Source organism: Cucurbita pepo, chromosome 3 (genome assembly GCF_057944985.1).
Source record: "Cucurbita pepo subsp. pepo isolate OVF chromosome 3, ASM5794498v1, whole genome shotgun sequence".
NCBI classification, from domain to species: domain Eukaryota; kingdom Viridiplantae; phylum Streptophyta; class Magnoliopsida; order Cucurbitales; family Cucurbitaceae; genus Cucurbita; species Cucurbita pepo.
The window spans coordinates 14,713,845-14,740,619 of NC_141800.1; the positions used below are offsets into that span (position 1 = coordinate 14,713,845).

General features: G+C 35.3%; 5 protein-coding genes across 9 annotated transcripts; 2 read left to right on the plus strand and 3 right to left on the minus strand.

The window, feature by feature from the left end:
- Window positions 1–228: 228 nt before the first annotated feature.
- LOC111791428 (protein TIFY 9) lies at window positions 229–3,683 on the plus strand. 2 transcript variants are annotated; one of them, XM_023672761.2, is made up of 6 exons: window positions 229–398; window positions 469–661; window positions 775–862; window positions 2,608–2,755; window positions 2,966–3,023; window positions 3,396–3,683. In XM_023672761.2, the coding sequence occupies exons 1-6, from the start codon at window positions 302–304 to the stop codon at window positions 3,430–3,432; spliced, it is 621 nt and encodes a 206-aa protein (XP_023528529.2). In that variant the 5' UTR covers window positions 229–301; the 3' UTR covers window positions 3,433–3,683. The 2 variants fall into 2 exon arrangements, with proteins under 2 accessions (XP_023528529.2, XP_086978822.1); XM_087122696.1 differs by lacking the exon at window positions 3,396–3,683 and having other exon boundaries at window positions 2,966–3,027.
- Window positions 3,684–6,428: 2,745 nt separating this feature from the next.
- Window positions 6,429–7,358, plus strand: LOC111791167 (protein CURLY FLAG LEAF 1). Its single transcript, XM_023672408.2, has 2 exons — window positions 6,429–6,706; window positions 6,828–7,358. The coding sequence occupies exons 1-2, from the start codon at window positions 6,515–6,517 to the stop codon at window positions 7,176–7,178; spliced, it is 543 nt and encodes a 180-aa protein (XP_023528176.2). The 5' UTR covers window positions 6,429–6,514; the 3' UTR covers window positions 7,179–7,358.
- Window positions 7,359–11,429: 4,071 nt separating this feature from the next.
- IPK2BETA (inositol polyphosphate kinase 2 beta) lies at window positions 11,430–13,420 on the minus strand. 2 transcript variants are annotated; one of them, XM_023672164.2, is made up of 2 exons: window positions 13,227–13,420; window positions 11,430–12,639 (listed from the first exon to the last, which is right to left on the minus strand). In XM_023672164.2, the coding sequence occupies exon 2, from the start codon at window positions 12,634–12,636 to the stop codon at window positions 11,734–11,736; it is 903 nt and encodes a 300-aa protein (XP_023527932.2). In that variant the 5' UTR covers window positions 12,637–12,639; window positions 13,227–13,420; the 3' UTR covers window positions 11,430–11,733. The 2 variants fall into 2 exon arrangements, with proteins under 2 accessions (XP_023527932.2, XP_023527931.2); XM_023672163.2 differs by having other exon boundaries at window positions 11,430–12,647; window positions 13,227–13,418.
- Window positions 13,421–13,807: 387 nt separating this feature from the next.
- LOC111791000 (RNA-binding ASCH domain protein) lies at window positions 13,808–20,151 on the minus strand. Of its 3 annotated transcripts, none has more exons than XR_015420387.1 (10): window positions 19,935–20,151; window positions 18,487–18,626; window positions 18,321–18,381; window positions 18,007–18,055; window positions 17,079–17,133; window positions 16,912–16,999; window positions 16,515–16,633; window positions 15,691–15,754; window positions 15,393–15,445; window positions 13,808–13,872 (listed from the first exon to the last, which is right to left on the minus strand). XR_015420387.1 is itself a non-coding variant. In XM_023672165.2 (9 exons), exons 1-8 carry the CDS (start codon window positions 20,128–20,130, stop codon window positions 15,692–15,694), a joined length of 771 nt encoding a protein of 256 aa, XP_023527933.2. In that variant the 5' UTR covers window positions 20,131–20,151; the 3' UTR covers window positions 15,084–15,445; window position 15,691. The 3 variants fall into 3 exon arrangements, 1 of the variants encoding a protein (XP_023527933.2); XR_002814604.2 differs by lacking the exon at window positions 13,808–13,872 and adding an exon at window positions 15,084–15,305; XM_023672165.2 differs by lacking the exon at window positions 13,808–13,872 and having other exon boundaries at window positions 15,084–15,445.
- A 281-nt stretch (window positions 20,152–20,432) lies between these two features.
- On the minus strand, window positions 20,433–26,112 carry LOC111791638 (uncharacterized). The gene is made up of 10 exons (XM_023673045.2): window positions 25,665–26,112; window positions 25,467–25,600; window positions 24,283–24,479; window positions 23,910–24,200; window positions 23,061–23,119; window positions 22,931–22,967; window positions 22,753–22,824; window positions 22,081–22,231; window positions 21,814–21,945; window positions 20,433–21,024 (listed from the first exon to the last, which is right to left on the minus strand). Exons 1-10 carry the CDS (start codon window positions 25,798–25,800, stop codon window positions 20,638–20,640), a joined length of 1,596 nt encoding a protein of 531 aa, XP_023528813.2. The 5' UTR covers window positions 25,801–26,112; the 3' UTR covers window positions 20,433–20,637.
- Window positions 26,113–26,775: the final 663 nt, after the last annotated feature.

Consider the following 26,775-nt stretch of genomic DNA (forward strand, 5'->3'; position numbering starts at 1 on the left):
TTAAATAAACAACATAATAAAATAATATTCTATCACAATCGTCGTTAAATAAATGGTAAAATTTTAAAAATTATGGAAACAAAATTTATAAATTTAACCAAAATAAACGGAGTTTTTGTAATTATTTTTTCTGACTGAGTAGTTTTCTTTTTTTTTTTTTTAAATTACCAAAATTACCCTCCACCTGCCGTTGTTATAGTATAATATCTCTGGTCCGGTTCTTGTGCCTTCAAATTGGAGTGTTGAGTCCATAAATAATCCTCGTATTCATCTTTCTCTCTCAGAGTTCGTTCCTCGAAATATGTCCATTGTTGAGTTGGATTTCTTCGCCATGGACAATCGATCCCTCAACTCCGTCTCCGATCCCACTCTCTTCCGTCGCCATAGAAGCTTCAAAGGTTCCACAATTTCTTTATGCATTCTGTTTTTCATCCAATGTTTACAAATTACGCGATTTCTTGCTTTCAGATATTCAGGGCGCCATTTCCAAAATCAATCCTGAGATTCTCAAATCTCTCATCGCCTCTGGCTCTACAGAGCATAGTTCCGATTTCGCCACTCCGATTCCTCAGAAATTTCCGCCGCTGTCACTGCTCCGGACTCCTAATGTTGATCAGAATCTCTCCACGCCACCGCCTGTTTATTCCGCTACTACCTCCAGGCATTCTTCTAATCCTTCATTGTTCGGTTCTGTAATCGTGATTCGTTGTTTGATTTCTGAAACTCTACTTTTCTTTTGGTTGTAAAATCATGATTGTGGTATCTGATTTTCAGGATGAGTCCAGAGATCGCTTCTGAAAAATATCCTCTCACGATTTTCTACAACGAAACCGTCTCCGTTTTCCACGTTTCGCGTGATGAGGTATCATTCGTTTAAACCATTTCCTCTTCCTTTCCATAATCATGTACGGATTTCAACCTAAAATATACGCTGCCTTTTACTGAAGGATGAAAAAAGTTAAAAGGAAAAATAAATTAATTTATATTCATCAGCTTTAGAGTTCATTAATTAAAATTCAACCTCAGACTTTAAGAAATCAATGTAAAATTAAGAACTAAATCGATTTAGATCCATACAAATTATTAATTATCTAACACATATTTTAGACGTTTGAATTTGGTAAATAAAAACATTATATTCATATTTATGTCATTTTTATTTTTACAAAATATTGAGTGCATATTACTTTATTGGTTGTTGGGATAAGCATTCTATTTTATTCCACTAGTCGTTAAATTTATATTATATCGATTAAATTAAAGTTATTTTTCAATTTCATTCATGTTTTAAATCCCTTACTTTACTTGCACCTTTTGCAAAAGAATAATTTACTTGATATTTTATATTTGGCACGTTTTTTTAGTTTTTATATATACATAATTATAATTAGTTGCTATATATGGTCCTCTTTATTTATTCTATCCATCATTAATTATTTATTCTATCCATCATTATTTAGAATAGATAATTTATTGAGATTCTACCTTTTTTTTTTTTTTTTTGTTATTAGTATTAGGTTAGACTTTGTTAATTTGAATATGATTTAATCCGTGATTGAGTTAGTGGTCAAAGAGATAATTTTTTTTTATAGGTTTGAATTTTTGTTCCATTTTTTATAATAAAAATTTATTCATTATATAACATGAAATTGAATTATTCAAGTGTGGTTTTGAATTTTATGTTTATTTTTACTGCAAAAGTTTTTAATAAATATTTATCGAAATTTATAATTTTGTTGAAAAAGAAATTATTCCTTACAATTTATAATCATTTCCCTTCTCCTCCTTTTACTTTTCTTACCCATGTGTTTCACAAATAATAATAATAATTAAAATAAAATAAAATAAAAAAGTAAAACGAAAGGGGATTTGGCCTTTGTTACAGATTTGGGATGAACCCAGAACTGAGGATCGATTTATATCTGTGTGTATATATATATATTGAAAGAGGATTTGCCTTTTGTGCTAGAAGACGCTGATGATCGATTGGGAGAGGCGCCATATGGTGCTGTCCCCGGTACGACGTCCCTTTAATTAAAACGAGGTTGTTGTAGGATGTTGCGTGGGGAAGACAAGCTGAGTTTGCCTCTTTTCCTCCCTGTAGTAGGCCTGAAATGAACCCACATGTTGGTCCTTCCATATCTGAAATGAAGGGAAACACTTTTTGTGCTTTGAAAGACATGGTTAAGAGGGGAAGGAAACAAAAGGAAAAGGCCGCTGACGACTGGTGTCCGGTGTGTTGAGGATTGTCCTACGTTGGCTAATTTAGGGAATGATCATGAGTTGATAAGTGAAGAATGTTATCTCCATTAAAATGAGGTATTTTGGGGAAGAAGTCTAAAGCAATACCATGAGAGCTTATGCTCAAGGTGTAGAATATCATACAATTAGGTGAGACGTGATTCAACATGGAGGCGAGCGGCAGCGAATATCCACGGGCGACCATGCATGGAGAAAGAAGAGGAAGGAAAAAAACGAGGGATTTAAAAAAAATAAAAATTCTTTTAGTAATTAAAATCTCAAATGATCAAAACTGTACTTTTTCCAATATTGTTTGATGAATCTCGTTTCCCTGTCTAACCATATATGCTATACTCGCACTGATAGGCCAAAAACATTATGAGGTTTGCTGAAAAGGCGAGTGGCACTGGCAGTGGCATTGGAAAGGGTGAAGCCGAAAAGGGCCAACCAATGGCTGAAATTACTTCAAATCAGAACCAGCAACCGGTGGCCATTGATCCTGAAGATGATGAGGGTACGTATAGGATAAATAATTTTCTAGCAACGTGAGTTAAAAATGAACAAAATTGGTCATTGATTTTTTAGTTGAAAGTGTATATGTTTTAACTGTATAATACAATTTTGGGAATATATTTATAATTGCTGTAAGCCCTAAACTATAGATAGCCCTTATTTCAATGTCTTCCAATAATTTATCTTAAAGGACTGGTTAATTTGTTCTCAGATCTTCCATTGGCAAGGAAAAGGTCCCTCCAGAGATTTTTGGAGAGGCGGAAGGAGAGGTAACGCCCCCAATGTTTATTTACTTAAGACAGAATTTACTTGGTCTAATAGATATCTCTGTTGATGTTTGATATGAACTAAATCAAATGGAAGTGCAACTAACCTGATGTGCTCGAAAACACTTCATTATTCTTTCAATATTTTGGATAAAACTGAATCCCTTGGGCTTCTTGAGTTAGAAACTATTAGGAATTAAATATTGAACATATATTTAAGTTGATAAATGAGTAGTTATCTTTATGTTGATATCAAATCTATGAAAATGTCAACCTGTCGATGAAATCTTTTAGCATTTGTTGATGAATTGGTAGTTTAAACATTTGATGCATCATCTAAGTTATCTTTATGTTCAGTGGGGTTATGATTTATAGGTTAATTCCAACGGTGCCCTATGGTTGTCGCTTCTAATCAGGGAAGGGAAGGGAAGGGAAGGGAAGGTAAGACTGTCAAAAATAAATAGAGAATTGGGAAGTTAGTGTTTATTCTGAATAAGTACAAAATTGTTTTGTACTGTTTGCTCTCTTTTCTTTATTGTTTTGTGTTAGGGTTAGTAGGTGTTTATTGTTCCTTTTCTTTCTTATCTTTATCCTTAGACTTTAGACTTCATAGAATCAAAATTCTCTATTTATTCCCTTAATTAATTACCTCTCACTTCTGTCTATTTTTTTCCTACATTTTTCCGTCTTTGAATCCGTCATCAATAAACGAGTATATCTAAATTAGTATATCCAGCAAAATTTATTTAGTATGATATTGTTTATTTTGAGCATAATCTCTTATGACTTTACTTTTGGTTTCTTTGAGCTTTCTAATTGTTTTAAATTTTACTTTGTCTACGATCTTTTAAGATTAAACAAACAAATATCAAGGGGTGGACATCGAACGATGTGCTAGCAAGGACTGAGCCCCGAAGGAGAGATGGATTGTGAGATCCCACATTAGTTGGAGGTGAACGAAACATTCTTTTTTAAAGGTGTGAAAACCTCTCCATAGTAAACGTATTTTAAAAACCTTGAGGGAAAGTTAGTCGTGTAGCTACTCCAATGATACTATTGTTCCGTACCATGGAAGAAGATTCAGGTAAAATATGCGCTTCCTCGGAATGAAAAAAAATGGATCCACTTTCATTTGCATTTGGTATTTTGGATCCATGAATAACGACGATTAAGGATTACGATAATTTCTATTTATATAAAGCTAGTAACCAAGTCTACATTGATTTCCTTCATGCTTTCTAGAACCATGGAAGCATGAAGGGTTAGTGGAGCTATGGGGTGGGGAATCCAAGGTCCCCATAGCTCGTAAGTAGGTTGGCCCTTGGCCTATGCCTGTATAGTAAGCTTAAAAGGGCTGGTCGACCTTAGACTTGAGCGTGCCTAAGCTTGCTTTTGTCCAACACCTCCTTCATTCTAATATTTTGATACGTTTCTTTAGGTTTAATTTTACCTACAATATTGTCTGCTCTAGACCTTATCTTGGCTAGTCTCAGCACCCATCCTAGCCAGGCCACAGTGGGATGTCAATGTATTCTGGACCAAGGTTCCAATGTTCAGGGATGGTCGACCTTCACGCCCTACTCCGGCTCGGTCCCTTGGACCTGGACGACCCCACCCAGTCTCGGCCCTAACAATCATACACACCGAAAATGAAAGGCTCGGCTCGCTTCGTTACTAACACATGTGGGCCTGGGCTTGGACCTAAACTTGGGCTGAGTTGAAGCTATTAACTCCACATGTTGGGCCCACCGCTTCCTCTTTTAATCCCTAACAATATCAACTCTTCTTGTTTCTTATAAAACATTATTACATTCTAATAATTGAGAGGTTTTCAACGTAGCTATCATATACATTTGCATTATTACCTATTGACATATGATAACCGTTCTTTTTATTTATTATTTATTCTTCGTGAAATATAATATATGCCCACCAACTTTATTGGAGTATACAAGTGAAAGAATAATGTCTTCATTATTACGAGACCATGAAACTAAAAAATAAAACCAAGAATGCTTATCCACTAGATAATTAGAACATTTATATGTCCATTTAAAGAAGTCTTATATCCGTGCAAAATTTATTTATTATCAAAATTTAAAAAAGTCTTATTCACTTCTGGATTTTCTTTCAAGACTTTAAATGGTGTTTTGTTTTTCTCCCCAACCAATGTGGGACATCACAATCCACCCCCCTTTGGGGCTTTCCTTGTTGGTACTTGTTCCTTTCTCCAATCGATGTGGGACCTCCACCAAATCCGCCCCCTTTGGGGCCCTGCATCCTTGTTGGTACTTGTTACTTTCTCCAATCGATCTGGGACCTCCACCAAATCCACTTCCTTCGAGGCCCAGCATCCTTACAGGCATACTGCCTCGTGTCTACCCCCTTTAGGGAACAACGAGAAGGCTGACACATCGTCCACCTCGTGTCTACCCCCTCTTCGGGGAATAGGGAGAAGGCTGGCACATCGTCCTGGCTTTGATATCATTTGTAACAACCCAGATCCACCGCTAGCAGATATTGTCCTCTTTGGGTCCTTCAAGGCTTTAAAACACGTCTGCGCCCTAGGATTTGACGGCGGACTTAAAAATCCACCTACAGACGCTTTACGCCCAATCATTTCGGATAACGCTTGCATCCTCCTAGCACAGAGTTAGCCGATGCTTATTCCCCAGATACTGTCCTTGCTTCTTCTCCAGGAAAACAAGTTCACGACCTGTAGGCCTTCTACCTCCACACGGGAGGCTTCGAACTTAAATTGATTAACCAGAGTTCTATATGATATCCTTATTGGTTTGGATATTAAGTGATAAAATCCAAAGTTTGGTTCATATTAATTTTCTTCCTAATTTATAATAGTCAACAAAATACGTATACCAACAATAACATGTGTTAGCAGTAGATTTGAATGGTTATATAAAATATTTTTCTAAGGTAAGCTCGTTTAGAAAATCTAAAAAGAAAAAAGAAACATTTATATACATTTTTTTTATTAGTAATAATAAAGTATTATAACACAAAAAAAAAAAAAAAAAAAAATTGAAAATTTGAAAACGGTAACAACCTTAAAGTCTTAGTACTTTTTCCATTTAATATATATATACATATTTAAATCGTATATAAAAAAAAAAGAATAAAAGAATAAAAAGAATAAAAAGAATTGAGAAAGTGTTGGAGAAAGCTGCGGCATTCTTTTCGGGAAACGTTTTTTGTTTTTTTAATTACAATTACTTTTCCTGGAAAAATAAAAATTTTATAAACACGCGCCCCCACCCGCGCTTGGGATAGTAAATTGCGATCTCACATAATGCGTCCACCGATGATGGTCGACAAGACGTCGTGGACCCCAACTGAGTTGTTCCGGTAAGATTCTCACGCGCGTAAACCTCCTCCTTTCTTTCTTTTTTATTTTTTTTTAAATTTAATTTTTAATTTCCCATTTCCTTCATCTTCCTCCTCCGAACACTCATTTTCTGTGTGTGTTTCGCAGAGTAATGAGCAGAGCTCCAACCATGGCGACGGTAACAGCCGCTTTAGAACGCTCTCTCCAGAACTGTTCCTTAAGCCACCGTCAAGCCGCTCCGCCGGTTCCTTCCGATTCACACGGCGGTTCTTCTACTCATCATCTCCACCTCAACTCTCATCTCTCCTTACCTTACCACTGGGAGCAATGTCTCGATTTAAAGGTTTTCTTTCTTTCTTTCTTTCTTTCTTTCTTTTCCGTTTTCCGCTTTAATTTATGCGATTCGTTGTGCTAGGGCTTGATTTTTCCTCTGTTTTTGATGGATTTTGATTTGTTTTCGACAGACAGGGGAGATTTATTACATAAACTGGAGAAATGGAATGAAAGCAAAGGAAGATCCGAGGTTCACAACAGAAGATGATCAATACAGCGATGATTACTACTGCTACTCCGATGACGACGACGACGACGACGACGATAGCTCTTACGACAGCGAAGAATCATCAACGGAGTCCTCAAACAACAAAAACAAAAACAAGAACATGGAAGAACAGCAAGAAGAAGAAGTATTGGTGGTTGCAGGTTGCAAGAGATGCCTAATGTATTTCATGGTGCCGAAACACCTTGAAGAGTGCCCTAAATGCAGCAGTGGTGAGCTTCTCCATTTTGATCGCTCTGAAAATGACATTCCATGAATCGCACAAACTGCATTTCATTTCTTTTCATTTCTTTTCTTTTCTTCATGGGAAAGAAGAAAGAAGAGAGAGAAAGTGGAGAAAATTAAGAGAGAGAAAACTTTGATCTATTTTTTAGGGTTTGAAATTGTTCCCATGTGTATTTGTCAGAAAGGGGAGGCATATGGGGTTTTGGTTTTAGTTTTGGATTTTGTTTTAGCCTTTTCTTTTAATTAGTTTTTTTTTTTTTTTTTTTTTTTGAAATTTTTTATTTTTCTTACCTTTCTTTCCATTTTGAATTCTAATAGGAAATGGAAGATTTAGAATCACGAAGATAAAGATTTTTTTATAAAAAAAGTTAATAATATGTCGTAAAGATCATCTTATATTCAAATTTGGCGTCGTCGTTATGTTTCTCGTTTGAATGTAACATGTATATCGACAATAGTTAAAAGCCATAGATAAAACGTTCAATTTAAAGCATAATTCAGCTGGTTATGCCCTATAATTCTCACTATTATTAATTTAAGCATAATTTTTTTAAAATATAAAATTAATTTAGTGTTTTTGGAATAATTTAAAAAATAAAAAATTAGGTTTAAAATAAAAAAAAATGGAATTAAATAGGTGAGTAAAAGATTGGTTGTTTAATAAATACTTAAAACTAATAAAATAAAATTAAAGGAATTAAATATAAATAAAATAAATAAAATAAAATAATTCCCCACCAAATACCTTCACGAAGCCCACAACATTCCTTCTCCAATTATTATTAATTGTATTATTATTATTATTCTCAATCTTATAATTCTTGTTTTTGTAGCTTTATTAATTAAAACTTTTAATAATATTTTTAACAATAGACAGTATTTTATTTAAAAAATATCTTTGAATTTTAATTTTTTTTTATTAATATCCGACTTTTGAAAAAGGTTCAAAAATATTCTTATCGTTAGTACTGTGACTTGTTGTGATGCAGCCATGCCCTTCGCTTCATGCTCTTATTGCCGTGGCGCTATCCAATAACTTCTATACCATGGTTCGACCCACTAATATATGGGTTGGTTGGATTACCCTCCCTAATCGAATCCAGCCCACTATTTTTGTAGCATCGAGAGAAGTCGTAAATTCTTTGACAAAACTCAAGAAACAAACTATTAAAATAATCATAATCAACCCAATGATCGAACCTTTTGTTGAAGTAAGAACGATTGAATAAAAGAAATTAACACTTCCAAACAACTAAAGAGACAAACTCAAATTAAATCAATGCTTAAGAAAGAATTCTACTTGGTTAACACATAGCTCGGTGTTTAACTTTATAACAAACTCAAGTCCATTACGTATTACTATCAACCTCATGGTTTTAAAACGTATCTGTTAGGAAGAGATTTCTACACCCTTATAAAAATGATTCGTTTATGTCTACGACTGATGATGTGAAATTTCACGGGAGTTATATATTAAAGTTTTTGAAAATGAATTAAAATAATTTATTTTTTAAAAAGAAAAAGAGAGAAATGGTAAAATAATTGGAAAAATCACGAGAAAGGTGGTGGAATAGGGGAGGGAGGAATGCCACATAACATATAACTAAAAAGGAGTTTGCAGAGATGCCTCTTTTCTCTCTCTCTCTTTTCTGCTTTTCGATTTTTTTTTTTTTTTTCTGAAACTATTTTCTCTCTCCTCTCTCTCTCTCTATATATATGTATATATATATCTAATAATATTCCTTCTGCCACCAACATCGAATCTTTCTCTGAAACTATTCTCTGTCCACCATTTCTCTCACTATATAAAAAAAATTGGGTTGAATTTTCAAAAATTTAAAATTTGTGTCGGTTTAGAAGTTGTTCGGGTTCATCTGTCCTCGACACAGAAAATAGAGTAACAATTCAATTCTATTATACTTTGAAGATTATTATAAAAATTGAAAATATTTGACATTTATAACTGTTGTTAGTTAGGTAGGATGACTTTTGAATATTTAATATTTAAAATTTATAAAATTTTAGTTATTAATGCAACTTATAGTTATGGGGGAGATAAATATAATTTTTTTAAATAGTTTTGAAACAAAAAAAAAAAAAAAAATCCGACAATTCTCTACGTTTTTTCTATTTTTATTTGCTCCCCCGCTGTGATCCAATGAGAATGGATAAGAGGCTCGTGGAATTGACGTGAGGGGGTGGGGATGGCTATATTTCTCTGGGAGCGAACTCCAGGCGAATATGAAGTGCATGGATACACGTTATGCCTTGGAATGAAAGACAATTCTGAATTAGTTTTGTCTAAGAACAAGAAAGCTATAAGTAATGTAACTATGAATCTCATAGAGAGTTCGATCCTGGCTTAGGATGAACGCTGGCGGCATGCTTAACACATGCAAGTCAGACGGGAAGTGGTGTTTCCAGTGGTGGACGGGTGAGTAACGCGTAAGAACCTGCCTTTGGGACGGGAAGTTGTGTTGGATTGGATTATCATATTATTTTTTTTAACTATTTAAAAAAAATCATATTCATCAGAGTTATTAGAGAAAATTAATATGAATTCATTTATATAAATTAATATTAGTTTATTTTCTATAGGATTATTATATAAATATATATATATATGAAAAGTACAAAATAAAAGTATTTTTAAAGAAAAAAAATGAAGTTGTTAAGTGATAGAAAAATTAAGATAATAGTTTTGGTCAAAATATGTCGAATATTTTTAATAATTGTTTTTTTTTTCCTACTCAAATAATCCTTTATCCAAAACCCTAATATAATATGACAATTTTGCCCTTCTAACTTGGTCCTTTGACCCACTCTGAACCGACAAATATTGTCTGTAAATTTTCCGTACACGTGTTATTTTTTTTTAACTAATTTATTTCCAAATATATAATTCTGTTTGTCATACCTCAAAATTTTATAATTTAAAATCTCAAGAATTCTTTTTAAGATTTTAACTAAAAAAAATTGAAAATTTTATTTAAATTATTTTAGACTTCTTAGGCCTAAAGAAAAATCAATTCCGGTTGGTTTAATTTTTACAAATGTGAATAAACTGAGACCATATCTTAATGAAAATAATCACACATCGTTTTGAAAGTAATCATGAAGATATGAAGTTACGGTTTAGAAAGACTTAAAAGAATTGATAGTTACTGTCTATTCGAACTACGTGCATGTTTTTTATATTTTTTTGGCTCAACCATAGAAATTATATAGTTCTATCGCATTAGTCTGGAACAATTTATGTTAGGTGATCTCTTGAGAATTTTTTTAGTCTCCATATGAATGAGAACAAAACATTCTAAAAATACCTATGTTGAGCTATGATGATAGTTTTCAATATTATAAGTTATTGAAGATAAGTAGGTAACATAATCATTTTGCATAATGTAGGAGATTATCGAGGCCATAAGATTTCGAATTCAAATTTCAAATCCTTGTTCAAATATGGTTTAGGGACTGACCAATGCGGAAATTGATTGTCATGTGATGCTTTCCTAAAGGACACAAAGAGAAATCCAACGCATGTTAAAAAATATATATAGTTAATTTTGAGACTCTAATTATAATACTTAAACTAAAAAGATACCTAGTAGATTTTTTTGTAATTATTAAAGACTTGTAATATTAAAATTTGAATTTTTAAAATTTATGTGAGTAGAATAGAATATTATATACATGTTTGTTTATGAATATATTGATTTATTAGATTTTTTTTTTTATTTTTTATTTACAAATTTTAATAAAAATTGTATTGAAAAATAAAACTTTAAAGTAACTCTTTTTAAAAGATAATAAACGAGAAAAATTACCCGCGCAATTCTCGCAATTTTGTAGACATAAAGAATGAAATAGGTGGCGAGGACGGCTTCCCCGTTTCCACTCCGCCCCTAAACATCTCTACAGACACATGAATGGTTTCATTAGAATGAGAATCATTTTGTGGATATAAAGTATTATTAAGTTAAAATAATTGAAAGTTAACCGTTGGGATTGATTTAACAATTACAAATAAGGGGGATTAGGCCCAAAGATAAGCCCAAGTCCATATGAAGGGGATTAGGCCCAAAGATAAGCCCAAGTCCGTATGATGGGGATTAAGCCCAAAGATAAGCCCAAGTCCATATGAAGAGGATTAGGCCCAAAGACAAGCCCAAGTCCGTATGAGGGGGATTAGGCCCAAAGATAAGCCCGAGTCCATATGAGGGGGATTAGGCCCAAAGACAAATAAACTCAAGTCTACTGAAGCCTGAAGGCCCATGAGAGCTCATTAAAAACAGAAAAAAACATAGTATCATTGATTAAACCAATTTCTTTCAAAGATTGCAGCCGTGGGAGGACCCATGTGAAATAAATTACAAAGAAATCTATCACACCAACTTCAGCAAAGGGCTGATCAATAACTCAACAGATTTTGTTCTTGAACTTCCAACAAAGTAAAAAAAAAAAAAAAAAAAGTACGTCCACAAAAACATCCAGTAACCAAATAAGATAAAAGCATATGGGATCATAGTTCAGTTTGAAAACTGATATGATCCTTCATAAACACAATGTTTCGAACCTCAATACTCTGCTCACCTATCAGAGCTATCGCCATTGCAGTTCGAATTGCTATCAGAGCAAGGTTTGTTCGGGCAGGCGTGATGATCGGTCAAGATCTCCGAGATGAACTTGATCAAAGAACAGAGCCCACCTAGGAAATTATGATCAATAGCGCCTTTGCTATCTACGACGTGTGCAAAATCAACGAGTTTAATAGCTGCTGCTGCATTAGGTTCTTTATCCCACACCATCAGCACTGAGCAAGAATAGAAATGGTAAAACTTCTGATCTTCAAACCAACTCTTGAGCTCCAATAATTGTGCCAAAATCCCATTTGAACCACCATAAACTGATGGTGCAAAAGCACAATCAAAATCAAGATCACCCGCATCCGAATCTGCAGAAATGTTTGAAGAAACAAATTTCTTCAGAACATTCTTAACTATCTCAGCTGAAGAGTTCTGAAAACATTTCCTGTCTGGCTTCCAGTATCCAGCTTCTTTGCTCACATGGACCTGCAAGCCCGACAGCCTAAACCCCAGAGCCAAGCTGGAGGTTTCTTTATCCTTCTTAAAGCACCTTTGGATGTACTCCTCAGAAGCCTGTGGATACCAAGTTCTGGAACCGATCTTGATATCCATAATGGATGGATTTTTGTAACTGGATACGAGGTCCTGCAAGACAAGATGTGGATGCAAGCCAGAACCGTCTGATGCAGGTATAAGCTGGGTTCCATGGAAGGTAGGGAAGTAGGCACGGATTTTATCTGGAACTTCGATATTTGAAGCCAATGATTGATAGAAGGCCACCTCCTTGGATCCTCTTTCATCCTTTTGTAGAGGCTTGAAGAAGAGCCCAGAATCATCGACAACAGGGCCCATCATTCCATTACTGGCTTGATGCCCAGCAACTTGATGATCTGGAATCTTAAACATGGCCTACAGAACTAAAAACAATTGGCTTCTGTCACATAAAAATAGCAATACCTAAAGAAATATGAAATGGAACAAAAAAAGAAAAAAAAAGTGTTAATCAGACAACATCAGGGATTCACATGAACTCCCTCCCAGAGCAAGTATCCTTTATGAACACAACATCATCTGCTACGAAAAAATCTAATGCAAAAATAACCATGGACAATATAAAAGACACAGTAAATCCCTATAAGTTGAAACTATAGATTCAAAGAAACAAGAAAAACAGAGATCAAACATTATAAAAGAAATTGAAGCCGCGAATTCCTTCTAGCCAAACAGATAGAAAGAAAAAACGAAAAGAGGAACCGGAATCCTGATCTAAAAGCTAATGCGCATGATCAAGAAAGTGAAAGCATCGAGAACGAAAACGCTTGTTCTTCATTTCCAGATTCAAACTAGAGTTGAGGGGCAATCAAACGTCGGTAATGAAACGAAATTAAGGGGGAAATTCACAGAATATTTAGGCGGATCAAACAATAAAAAATTTAGAAAAAGAAGAGAGAAACATGGAGAAACGAAATCTGGAGAGAGAGTGGAGGAAAATTAACCTGGAGAGAAGGGAGAAGGAAATCGAGAAAGAGGAAAAAGTGGCAATGGCGGAGGGAAAGAGGCGTGAGGGGTTGCCTTTTATTTGTTGGGGTTTCCGGCTGCTGCTGGTTGGTATTGTATCTGGATGCGCCTCAGTCGGCGGCGGGTGCTGCCGCAGCACCTGGCGCTTCACTCCAGAAAAGGCCGCTAACTTTTCATAAACAACTTTTCCTTCTTTCACACTCATAAATCATAATATAAAATTACAACTAGTACGCAATGTGTTGCACGAACCAAATATTCTTCATAAGGATAGACGTGTTTTAAACTTATAAGGCTAACGACAATATGTAACGGAACAAAATGGATAATATTTACTAACGGCTGGCTCAGGCTGCTACAATCATGGTCGGAGAAACTCAAGCCCCCATTATTTTTTTCGCTCCTCTTTGTGACTTTGTTGAACCTTAAGCGAGATTCTTCCTCGCCGACCAAATATAACTCATGCAAAAATCAAGTTTCATTCGACTATACATGTCGCATGTACATGTATTTTCATTTGATTGTGACTCTAGTCGACTTGTCTCTACTCTAAGTCAAGTCCTAAGGTTCAACCTGCACTTGTCTTTTTTAATGTGCAGTACTCGCATGTTGCCTTCTGTCTATCTGCATATGTAGTCACAACTTACTGTAAGGTGGTAACTGAAATCTAAATATTTTAATTAAAAGTAAACAAATATTGATATAACGAGAGAGAATCTTACGTTAATTATGAATTATAGACAAATATGTATCTCAGGCCTCTATTCCATATCTTCTTTACATGAACATAGGGTTAGGATATGAAACTTATTTATACATAGTAAAATTATATATGTTAAATGACATAATAGTATAGTAAAAAGTTATATATATATAAACAATAGATATTTATATATAGTAGACGGTTATATTTGGTAAAACTATATATACTAAACCATATATATATATCCCTTGAACAGTGGTTTGAAAACCTATTTTATACATTTTTTGTAAGTGGATTTCTTGTTACAGAACGTCATCAATATAAACATGCATTTTTTCTATCATGTTCTTTGTGTTTATCTAGATCGAGTATATGTATTATTGTACCGCTCAATAATTACTAATGCAATAATATATTTTTTTTATATAGATTTTGTGATTTTTTCTATTTTTTTAATGGTACCATTTAAAAATTATGAAAATAAATGCATAAAATTGGTAATAAATACAATATTAAAATTTTGAGAAAAATATGAACACAAACTTGATTTCACATTGGAATTTGGTGCAATAATGAACAAAGGAATATGATCAAATAAATGCCAACCATCTCGACAGATATTTATGCTCATTAATCAAAATTTGCATTTAATTAAATATTAATACGAATTATTGAATTCTTTTTTTAATTAAATTAAAGTGGAATAATAGACATGACATGTGAGAATAAAATAAATTAAAAACCATAATCTCTCTCCTTTAAAAAAAAAAAAAAATGGAATATTTAATTTAGCTTCAAAAGTGCTCACCTTTCGATTCTCCTTTTGGAAGAAGATTATGGAAAGAAAGGTTAAAAAGTAGCTCAATCTAACTATGCCTAATATAAAAATGCCTCTAATAAAAGCTTTTTATTGTTCTTATTCAAACATATCATAATATATCATATTAAAATAATAAACGTAATTTTGTTAAATTGACTGCACTTTTGTCTGATAGGTCCTTGAACTTTTAATCCTCTATCTACTAAGTCCTTGAAGTTTAAATTTGGCGTCTAATAAGTCCATAGAATTAAAATTAGAAGTTCCACACGTATTATATACTTTTGACAAAACCTATATTCAACGCAAAGAATATGACATAAATAAAACAACTATATATAAAGATATGGAATAAAGTATCGGATTCTCTAAAAAAAAAAAGTTTAAGTGTCTACTTGATACGATAATTCTAGTGAGTTAAATCTAAGAACCCTTATACTAGATATGCGAACTCTTAGTTTACAAATGCTAAAACTCCCATGTCGATTTTGAAATCATTCCAGATGATTGCAACTCTTGAGAATTTGATCTAATAACCTTATTGAAGAATACGATTTTTACAATATATCTAATAATCTCAAAATGATAAGGAATCACCTCAAGAGAAAGAAAGATTCGAGTTACCTTATTGAACGAATATGTCAAGGCAAGAACACTTGTTTGATATTCGAATCACTCTACAAGCAAGATTGATCATGTCAAGCTTGAATGATTATAAACATATAACCTAAACTACGTAGAATTGTAAAGAAACTTAGTCGTTGGCTAAAAGAGAGCACAAATGCTCTTTTTTACTACACTCTCCAGATCTACTTTACAGAGACGACATACATGGCTGAAATAACCCTTTTATCCAGAAATATTATAATAATAAAAATAATAAAGGACAAAGCCAAATTATTTAAGTAGTTGAGATTATTACCCTAGAGTGATTCTTCTGTGCTTGAAAAGCCAAGAAAGCTTTGAATAGCATTGTAGCCTAATCCCTGACCAAACATCAAAATATTTTGTTAGTTTGTAGCATTAATTAAAAAATACGTATTTTTTTTTTTTTTAAAATTATCTTAAATTTTATCTCTTAATTTTGTAAAATTATTTTATTTGGTCTCTGTCGAAACTTTTATTAGTTAACGTAACAAAAAGTTGATGCTAACCTAAGGATCACGATGGAAGGAGTGACGTGACGAAGACGAGAAAGATAAGACGGGGAAGGGAGAGGAGAATATTGTTTTTTAAATATTATGCATTAAATTGACTAATATTATTTATAGCCTCTATATTCGATTGTTGGTCATTAAAAGATGTCTTTTGTGACAAAGAACTATACAGTTGGGTGGCCCTTGTGCAGTGCATTTGAGGGATGGTGCTGACTGAATCCTTTGGTACCTTGAGGGATCCGACAGATACTCTAGCAGGTATGGCTTTCAAACTTTATCAACTAAACCTACCAAGCTAATATGGCTTGAACTAGCCTAACATGGAAGCATAATGGTCCAAAGAAGGCTAAAGTTTTTCTCTGGTGCTTGTGATAGACTTAGAAACTTTAGGGGACCGCTAGCAGATATTGTCCTATTTGGACTTTTCCTTTTGGGTTTTCCTCCCCAAGGTTTTTAAAATGTGTCAACTAGGGAGAGGTTTCCATACCCTTATAAAGAATGTTTCGTTCTTCTCCCCAACCGATGTGGGGTCTCACACTTAGCAACAAAGAAAGTAGGTAAGGAAAAGTAGGGAAGCAATCAAACTCACAGATATAATTCTGGACAAAACAACGGATGGCTGGACAACAGATTTTTTGACATGAATTCCAAGGACACCATTGGACTGTTCTTTCTCTTCAGAATAGAAATTCCTGTATATTTGAACACCTGAAGCAAGTTGCACCTCATAACTCATACAATATTCAGATAGCAGCTGGATCATTTTGCACAATAATGAGAATAAAAAGGGATTATGTATCAGCAAACCAACCAGATATGGCTCTTATGACCTTAGAAGGTAAGAACAAATAATGTTTTCCAAAGCTCATATATTATTATGAGTATAAGATCATGAAAATTTAATGAAATGAAAGTTAACAATATAGGTTTTTACTTGTTTCATCAAAAAAGAAAAAAAAAAAAGAGTATATAGGTTGTTATCTTACCATCTGTTAAGGTTTTTACTCCAGGAAGAACTTTATCAAGACTTTCTGCTTCCAACATTGCAGAAAATGAAGGGTATTGACGAACATCCTGCAGAGTTTAAAAACTTTGTATGGAAACAATGGATGGTGGAGAAATGTCAATGTTTTGATTTTTGCAGAATTAATACCTGAACCTCAAACAACAAACATTTATTGAAAAGTATCAAGGCTCCAGGCTGAATTCTGAACCAAAGAAGATAGTTAAAAATTAGTAGAGAATCAAAGGTCGAGGATTGTTGGGAGGGAGTTCCACCTTGGTTGATCATGAGTTTATAAGTAAGAAATACATCTTCATTGGTATGAGGCTATTTGGGGAAACCAAAAGCAAAGCCAGGAAAGCTTATGCTCAAAGTGGACAATATCATACTATTGTGGAGAGTCATGGTTCCTAACATGGTATCGAGCCATGTCCTTAACTTAGTCATGTCAATAGAATCCTCAAATGTCGAACAAAGAAGTTGGGAGCCTCGAAGATGTAGTCAAAAGTGACTCAAGTGTTGAACAAATGATGTACCTTATTCGAGAGCTCCAAAAAGGAGTCGAGCCTTGACTAAGGGGAGGCTGTTCGAGTGCTCCATAGGCCTCAAAGAGAGATTCTATGGTGTCTTTGTTCGAGGGGAGAATTGTTGGGAGAAGAGTCCCACATCAGCTAATTAAGAGGTTGATCATGAGTTTATAAACAAGGAATAACATCTCCATTGGTATGAGGCCTTTTGGTGAAACCAAAAGTAAAGTCACGAGAGCTTTTGCTCAAAGCGGACATCATACTATTGTGGAGATTCGTGATTCCTAATATTAAATACCACGTCGTTTTGACATTCAGGTTGTTTTGTCAAGTTCAAGACAATCTTGCCAAATTACAAAGAACCAATGTAATATTTCACAACTATAGCAACTCAAAAGTCTCCAATATTGTAACATCTTGTAAATAGTGTTTGCTTTTTTCTACGAAGAAAATCGTTTGTTTATGGCCCAAATAAATGATTAAGAAAGTTATATAAAATAAACAAAGCGAGCAAAGGAAGTAATTTTATTATGGAAAAGTATTTACAATACCGAATGTAATCACCAGCAGCACATCTTCCTTCCACTGTCTTCAGGCCATCTAGAACCAGTAAGACATTGCATCAGACAAATCCATGCTAAATATTACAAGACTGCCCAATAGGTCAACAAGTAAAATCATATCCTCAAAAAGATTCAAAACCTACACTCTTACGGTTCTCGTGTTTTTTTGTATAACGTGTGCCGTGCACTGAGCGCTCTCAAGTGAGAGAGGTTTGATTTTTAACTGTTCTTGTTTACGTATTCAGTATACGTATACCATCTAGCACAAGCTTAAGAATGCACAGATAATCTAATAGAAGTACCTTTTAGCTGAGTAAAGAAAGGCTCCTGAACATGAAGCTCAAAGTTAACTGTCTTTAGAACCTGTTATGTGCAAGGCAAAGGCTAGATTAGACATAAAAGTTGGGTTTTGGAAATCATCATAATTAATAGACTCGATCAATCAATGCTATGTATAAAAGCACTTGCATTTACTGATTCAGCTCCTCCTTGGGTAATCAACTCCTTGCATTTTTCTTTGTCCTCCAAGTCATCTAATGACCGACACGGTGCTTTGGAGACCGACTTCCAAAGAGTCGACGCTAGATCGTTATACAATTTGGAAACGTCTGATAGAGAAGTATTGTTCAATCCCCTTGTTATCCATATCAAAATATAAATCAAAAGCAGGACAGTTCTATTAGAACATAAATATAAGAAACTGCAAATCGACCAACAAACTTAGTTCCTTACACCGACTAATAGATCCCTTTAAACTTAGCCAACATCTAAAACTAAGCTAAAAAAAGGAACCAAAAACAGCCACAGAAACTAAAATTCCCAAATTCAGTCAAAACAAACATTTAAGATAATGAAAGCTAACCCCACAAGATAACTTAGCCCAACCACAAGAATGTCCACTCCTAGCCCGGATTTAAGATCAAATTAACATTGAGGACTAAACTTTGATACAACAAAATAAGAAATCCAAGAGAATAATAGTATTTCAACAGTCATCTAATTGAAAGATAGCACAGGGCTGCAAATACGGATTTCTCAGAGAAATGGGAAGAACCTAATTACAGAGAATAGCTTTCCACTTAAACGCATTATGAACTACAGTCAATTATCTAGTTTAAATCCGTTTTACTAAAAAGAAAACAAACAAACTACATGTTAGGAGTCACGACTCTCCATAGTGGTATGATATTGTCCACTATGAGCTTAAGCTTTCATGGCTTTGTTTTTTGTTTCCCCAAAAGACCTCATACCAATGGAGATGTATTCCTTGTTTATAAACCCATGATCATTCCCTAAATTAGTCAATGTCGGACTCCCTCCCAACAATCCTCCCCTCGAACAAAGTACACTATAGAGTCTCTCCTGAGGCCTATGGTGGAGCCCTCGAACAGCCTACCCTTAATCGAAGCTCGACTCCTTCTCTGGAGTCCTCGAACAAAGTACACCCTTTGTTCGACACTTGAGTCATTTTTTTACTACACCTTTGAGGCTCATAACGTCTTTGTTCGACAGTTGAAGATTCTATTGACATGGCTAAGTTAAGGGCATGACTCCGGTACCATGTTAGAAATCAAGAATCTCCACAATGGTATGATATTGTCCACTTTAAGCATAAGCTCTCGTAAGCCTTGGGGGCTTCCCAAAAGGCCTCATACTAATGGAGATACCCAGGATCATTCCTAAATTAGCCAACAATCCTCAACACTACACTCATAAATTTCCATTATCTAAAACAAAAAAGAACCAGAATCTAATATGCAGCGATACACTTCTCCTTCACCACTAAATCCGCTACCAAAACCATGGATTCCCGAGAAGTGAATTTCAAAATCAACAGAGAGAAACACAAGTTCATAAGGATCAATTTCTTCTACTTCTCCCGAAAATGACAAACTAAGGTTTCATATTTTGAGTACCAGGGCGATCTAAATTGGATCGAGGAAGATCGTCATTCAGGAGGTGGGAGCAGAACTCTGCAGATAATCCTAGATCATGCTCTAGGGCTCCATCGATGTGAGATTGGAGCGTGAACTTGAGCAGCTCTTCCAGGCAGTCTCCGAGCTCAACCGGCGATGATCCTGGTGAAGATGGGCGTCGCTGCATTTTTATCATATTTTATTATTATTAATTTTCCATTCTATTTTTCTGGGAGGAAGCTATCCGTAGAATGTAAGGGCAAAATTGTAATTTTACTGTCATCAGAATGTTTTATTTAATTTTTAATAATAATATTAATTGTTTTATTTATATTTTAATATTATCGAGACATATAAGAAAATCGCGTTCAAACGATATAGATTATCTTATCCAAACGACCCATTTTGAAATTGTTTCAAATAATTTAATCTAAATCGTTTATATGAAAACATGTTGGCGAGAATATTCTACCATTAACACAATTTTTCTCGAGTGGATAAGAATTTAACTATAAATCCATTGATTGATATACAGACATGTATATAACTATGTTATTTTGTATAATTTAGCCGATATACAAACACAAACGCATTTCATCTCTAACTTAAAACATACCCTGAGCTTGCTTGTGCGAGCTTCTCGGGACTCTCGGGATTACCGATTGATTCTATCCTAACCTAACCAACGAGACATGACGGAGTGTCAATGATTAGCCATCTCCAACATGTTTGGAGTTGAACATCTGGCCGGCTGCACCGATCCAACTGAAAGGTGGAGTTTTTGGTCAGCAATGGCTCTAATTGTCCAAACCAAAACCAAACATATCATAACAACCGACACAAAAACCAGCCCTGTCCAAACCATGTACGCATATTTCTCCAAAGGCTTGCAGTGGTGTTCCAAGATCTTGGCGAAGGCATCTTTGAGTGTTTGGCATTCCACCAGGCTCTCCATTCCTGGATACACGTTGAGGAAGTCTTGTATTGAGTTTGTGTATGCCTCTACTGTTTTGTACTCGGAGTTGGACATGAATTGACCATTCTCACACCCTTCCTTGCTTTCATTTGAACATGTGAGTAGCTTTAGCACCTGAAAGAACGATAAGATCGGTGTCGGTGTCGATGGAAATGTCGATATCAAAGAGTATGTCACACGGGTATTGCTAAATACGCATCAAGCTGTTATTGCATGTCACTCGAAAGCTTTTCTCTTGTTCGTTGTATAACATTGCATGGCTATATGTTATACAACTTAGAGATGTCTTTTGAACCCAGGAATGGGGTCCTCGAGGCTCGGTGAGAAATTTCTGTTTAAATGGGGAATGAAATAGTGTGTAGGGAGAGATTTTTTCTCATTAGCTAAATGAAGTTGGCGACGGGGATTATATTCATGGTCTCCATTCTCCATAAATCTCGACACGGATGAAAATTGAAATAAGAGGTGGGGACAAAGACGAGAAAGAGAAAGGCTTCTCTATCCCTGTCCCAGCCCCTGGCTCGTAGACATCTTTGTATATAATGTTAAAAAAATATGTTAAATAGACCAAACGTGTTAACGAGAAATCCAAGGACAATAATTTTATTGTCACGAGACTTCTTGAATGTAGACTAAAAGTAAAACCGTAACAACTCAAGTCCACTACTAGCAGATATTGACTTTTTTAGGCTTTTCCTTTTGGGTTTCCCCTAAGTTTTTAAAACGCGGGAGAGGTTTCCACACCCTTATAAAGAGTGCTTCGTTTCCTTCTCCGACCGATGTGGGATCTCATAATCCACCCCCTCCAGAGCCCAGCATTCTCGCTTGTACTCGTTTTCTTCTCCAACCAACGTGGGATCTCACAAAAACCATACAAATTTAAGCTTAGATTAACGTATTTACCTTGGGGATATCTCCGATACGAATGGTATTCGCTGCGCAGTTTTGAGGTTGGTATTCATAATATGGAGGTTGTGAGAAGGGATTGCAGACCAGAGCAATGTCTGGATATGATACTGAAATTTGTGTGTTGACCTACAAAGCAAAAAGAAGTAAAAAGGTTAAAATTGTAGGTAATTTTATCAGTTAACCCAACTATATATGTTTTGTAAGCTTGTTCATGATGAATGCAGATAAAAAAAAACATCATATAGGGTAAAAAAAAATTACCTGATTAACGAGATCATAAATCTCTGAACTTACATCAGTGAGAACTGATCTTGCAGTTAGCAGTTGCTCACATGGGAGAATAGAACTGAGGCTGTTGTTGTTGGGATTTTCTTGAAACATTTCGAGAGCTGTGCACGTGTCGCTCGAGAAACTGAAATCAAATAATAAAATCAATATTCACTGAGAGCGATCTTAAGAATAGGATGACTAAGAAAAGCTTAAAAGAATTGAATGTTACGACTTATACCAACAAAATGTACTTTCTTTTTCGACGGTTCAATCAGTGTGAGTAAAGATAAAACATGTTGAAATATATTGGGTTTTCCCTTTCGATATTGTCTTTTTTAGGCTTTCCTTTTCTAGATTTCTCTTAAGATTTTTAAAACGCGTTTGCTAGGGAGAGGTTTCTACACCCTTATAAAGAATGCTTCGTTCTCCTCTCCAACCGATGTGGGATCTCACAGGTGATCTCTTGAGAATTTTCTTAAAATGCACGTGCGTAAGAACAAAACATGTTGAAATGATCTGTATTTGTACGTAGAGATAGTTTTCACTCTTAAAACCGAAAAGTAAGTATTGTCACCACATCGCACGAGATGCAAGAGAATGTTAAAACCCGATCAAACAAAGGAGAAAATTTGAAGTTGAAACGGAAAAGAGAGAAAGAGTTACTTGTTCAAGAAAAGGTACAAGCCAAAGGAGATCCAACAGAGAACTGTGAGAAGCCAGCAGAAGACAATGAAACTGCAAGAAAAACAAAGCAAGTTGTTTTTTAAGGATGTTTTGTGTTGTGTTTTGTGAGAAGGAACATTGAGATTTGATGTGTAAATAATTGGATAATAATTCTTACAAGTGAAATGGTCTTCGTAATCTGAGAATCCCAAATACTGCAAACAAAACAAAACAAACAAACAAAGTACATCACAAAATTGAAATTCTTGGACAAAGTTAGCTGTCTTTAAGAAACCACACAAACTCACCAGACACAGCAATTACAGCTCCCAAGTTTAAGGACATTGTAACCATGGTCACTATGTACCTGCAAACCACACAAACATCCTTTTCAATACACTCATCAAGATAATATCGAAGAACTTATCAGCTCGGTCTCGTGCTATGAGATCTCACATTGGTTGGGAGGAGAACGAAGCATTCTTTTTAAGAGTGTGGAAACCTATTTCTACTGAGGGAAAGTCCGAAAGGAAAAGCTCAAAGAAGACAATATCTGCTTACAGTGGGTTTGAGCGGTTACAAATGATATCAGAGTCAAACATCGCATGGTGTGCCAGCGAGGATGTTGGGCGCCGAAGGGGGGTGGATTGTGAGATCCCACATCGGTTGGAGAGGAGAACGAAGTATTTTTATAAGGGTGTGGAAACCTCTCCCTAGCAGACGTGTTTTAAAAACCTTGAGGGGAAGACCAGAAGGGAAAACCTAAAGATGACAATATTTGCTAGCGGTGGGATTGAGCTATTACAAATGGTATCAGAGCAAGACAACGGGCGACATGCCAGCGAGAAGGTTAAGCTCCGAAGGAGGATGAACATGAGACGGGGTGCAAGCAAGGACGCTGGGCCCCGAAGGGGGTGGATTGGGGAGTCTCACATCCGTTGGATAAGGGAATGAGCGCGAGCGAGAACGCTGAACCCCAAAGGAGGGTGGATGATGGGATCCCACGTCGGTTGGGGGAGGAGAACGAAACATTAGAAACCTCTCTCTAGTTGAGGAGTAGTTCGAAAGGAAAAACCTACAAACGACAATATCTGCTAGCGGTGGACTTAGAGTCACACGTGCCTAACAAGTCTATGAACCGAAGTAATTTAACGTACATTATGTTGAGGCCTTTATGGATCAAGAGCCTGTTCTTATTGGCTTGCCACTGAATAGTTGCAGCTTGAGCATCAAGTTGGTGAGAAGTAGAAATCAAAGCTCCAGAAGTTTGCTCACTTCCACTATCAGAAGTAGAAGCTTCTAAGTTAGCAATCATGTCTTTCATGGCTGAGGTTGTGTCTTGAATGGTGTCTGATGCTCCATTGGCTGTCTCTATTACAATCTTCACTATGTTCTTTGCCTCTCTATCAAATTTACTGCTTCCTCCAATCACCACTCCACAGCCCACGCTGTTAAAAACATCAACAACAGTCATTTTCTCACTGTAAATAAGTAAAGTAAAGTTGAGGGGTTCCATATAAAGAGACTTACATTGCTAAAATGGTGAAGAAAGCAGCCAAAATAATGGTCCATAGGTAAAATTTGTGCCCATAATTTATCCTTCCCTTTCCCTTTCCCCTTGCCTTCCCACAGCTCTGAGTTGCAGCCAAAATTGCTCCATAGACCATTCCACACACAAGCCATGCCACTCCAATCCCATACCCTGCAGCTCCTGTGAATATTGTTGACTGAAACCAACAACAACAAGATCAATAAAGTCAACTCTGTGTCGTCCCGCTTCGGTGTTTGAAAACCTCGATAATCCCAAAAACTCGATTAATCCAAATGATTCCGAGTTAGTTGGAAAAGTCAAGGTTCATGAGTTTGTATTATTGTAACAGCCCAAAGCACACCACTAGCACATATTGTCTGCTTTAGCACATTACATATCGCTGTCAGTTTCACGGTTTTAAAACGCGTCTATTAGGGAGAGGTTTCCACAATCAATGAATGTTTCGTTCCCCTCTCCAACCGATATGAGATCTCACAATTCACTCCCTTGAGGGCCCAGCGTCATTGCTGGCACACCAGTTTATTAGGTAGAGGTTTCCACACCCTTATAACGAATGTTTCATTCTCCTCTCCATCCGATGTGAGATCTCTCGCTCACACACTTATTATTAGGAAGAGGTTTCCACACCCTTATAGCGAATGTTTCGTTCCCCTCTCCATCTGATGTGGGATCCCACAATCCACTCCCCTTGAGGGCCCAACGTCCCCGCTCGCACACCAATCTATTAGGGAGAGATTTCCACACTCTTATAACAAATGTTTTATTCCCCTCTCCAACCGATGTAGGATCTCACAATCCACCCCCCTTAAACGTCCAGCGTCCCCACTAGCACACCAGTCTATTAGTGAGAGGTTTCTACACCCTTACGACGAATGTTTCGTTCCCCTCTTCAACCGATATGGGATCTCATAACACTGGCACACAGTCTAGTGTCTGGCTCTGCTACTATTTGTAACAATCCAAACATACCACTAGCATATATTGTTTACTTTAGTCCATTACGTATCACCGTTAAAGAGAGATTGTCACACCCTTACAAGAAATGTTTAGTTCCCCTCTCCAACACGTGTGATCTCACAACTAATTAATGAAATATCTCTAAATAATTCACAACTCAATCGAATCGAACCGAACTGGACTAGTGAACGGGAGAGAAACTTACACTCCAATAGTGTTTGTTGGTGATATTATATCCACCTCTATACTTGTTGAAATGGTTCAAAGGATCATCTCTAACAGTATCATCTTCTTCCATGATTGCTTCAAACCCATCATTTCTGTGCACCAAATCTGTCCCTGCAAAACTCATCCATGAAACCCATCTTTTTCCATAACTAAAAACATCAACTTTCATCCTTACCATCATCATCCTGTAGCAGCAGAGAGGTAGAAGATGAAATTTTCTGTCCCACAGTTTCCGGGAAAATCCATCCCCAACTCACCAACAACAAAAACAGAGCAATTCCCATCACTTCACCTCCATTTCTTGATCCCATTCTGGGTTCGCCCAAATTCACAACAAAGGAGAGACAAACTGGTAAGAAATGAAATCCCTCCAAAATTTTCGCATTAATATGAACATCTTCAACCTTTTAGAACAGAAGAAAAAACAGAGGCCAATCGGAAATTGGTCTGCGAAGCTGAAACAGAGGGATTTGATTGATTGATTTATTTATTTATTCAAAAAAAGTAGGCTTAGGCTTAGAACATTTTGATATCAACTCCATTAAAGTGGTACTCAACGAAACCATTGATGATGATGATGATGATGATTCTAGAGAGAGAAAGTTGGTGTTCTTCAACTTAATCCAAAATGGTTTGTGTTATGTAATGTAATCACTGATGTTTTCAAATGGGTTTTGTCTGAAAATTCATTTGACCAAAACCATTAATCTCTCTCTTTCTCTCTCTAGAAGTTGGAGTCAAAGAAGTCATTCTTCCATTAAAGTAAATGAAGGGGTTGGTGATGCTGTGTCTTCCTTGCATCTTTTCATACGGTGGAAACTTTTTTTTAATTTTTAAAATAATTTTAAAATTTTTAATTGATTAACTTTTAATTTTATTTTATATTTAATAAAAATTTTAAATGTGTTATTACATATAGTATTTAATTTTATGTTTAATTAATTGGTTAATTTTTAAAAAAATGTTAAATAAAATTAAAACTATTATATATAATTTAAAAAATTTATAAATCTATAATTTTTTTTTTAATCAAAGTTGATTAAATAATAATTATTATTATTTAAAATGAAATAAATTTCAAAATAGGACCAAAATGATTTTTTAAATATTTTAAATATTTTTCTTGAATTTTCAACGAAATTAAAGCGGCAAATTTAGAGAAAAAGTCAAAAACTCTGAATTCCTAGACAGCTCTCTTTCTAGGAAGTCTTAAATGGATGGCAACAAAAAAATGCTTCCCCTTTTTACATTACTTAAATTATTGTCAAAATTACGAATAATATAAA

Coding starts and splice junctions, on each gene's coding strand:
- LOC111791428 (XM_023672761.2), top strand. CDS start 302: ATGTCCATTGTTGAGTTGGATTTCTTCGCCATGGACAATCGATCCCTC. Junction 399..468: donor TCGCCATAGAAGCTTCAAAG/GTTCCACAATTT, acceptor TCTTGCTTTCAG/ATATTCAGGGCGCCATTTCC. Junction 863..2,607: donor TCCACGTTTCGCGTGATGAG/GTATCATTCGTT, acceptor TCGCACTGATAG/GCCAAAAACATTATGAGGTT.
- LOC111791167 (XM_023672408.2), top strand. CDS start 6,515: ATGAGCAGAGCTCCAACCATGGCGACGGTAACAGCCGCTTTAGAACGC. Junction 6,707..6,827: donor AGCAATGTCTCGATTTAAAG/GTTTTCTTTCTT, acceptor TGTTTTCGACAG/ACAGGGGAGATTTATTACAT.
- IPK2BETA (XM_023672164.2), bottom strand. CDS start 12,636: ATGTTTAAGATTCCAGATCATCAAGTTGCTGGGCATCAAGCCAGTAAT.
- LOC111791000 (XM_023672165.2), bottom strand. CDS start 20,130: ATGATAAAAATGCAGCGACGCCCATCTTCACCAGGATCATCGCCGGTT. Junction 18,382..18,486: donor GAGGAGCTGAATCAGTAAAT/GCAAGTGCTTTT, acceptor TGCACATAACAG/GTTCTAAAGACAGTTAACTT. Junction 16,634..16,911: donor AGTAAAAACCTTAACAGATG/GTAAGATAACAA, acceptor AACTTGCTTCAG/GTGTTCAAATATACAGGAAT.
- LOC111791638 (XM_023673045.2), bottom strand. CDS start 25,800: ATGGGATCAAGAAATGGAGGTGAAGTGATGGGAATTGCTCTGTTTTTG. Junction 22,825..22,930: donor TTACGAAGACCATTTCACTT/GTAAGAATTATT, acceptor TTTTTCTTGCAG/TTTCATTGTCTTCTGCTGGC. Junction 21,946..22,080: donor TTTATGATCTCGTTAATCAG/GTAATTTTTTTT, acceptor TTTGCTTTGTAG/GTCAACACACAAATTTCAGT.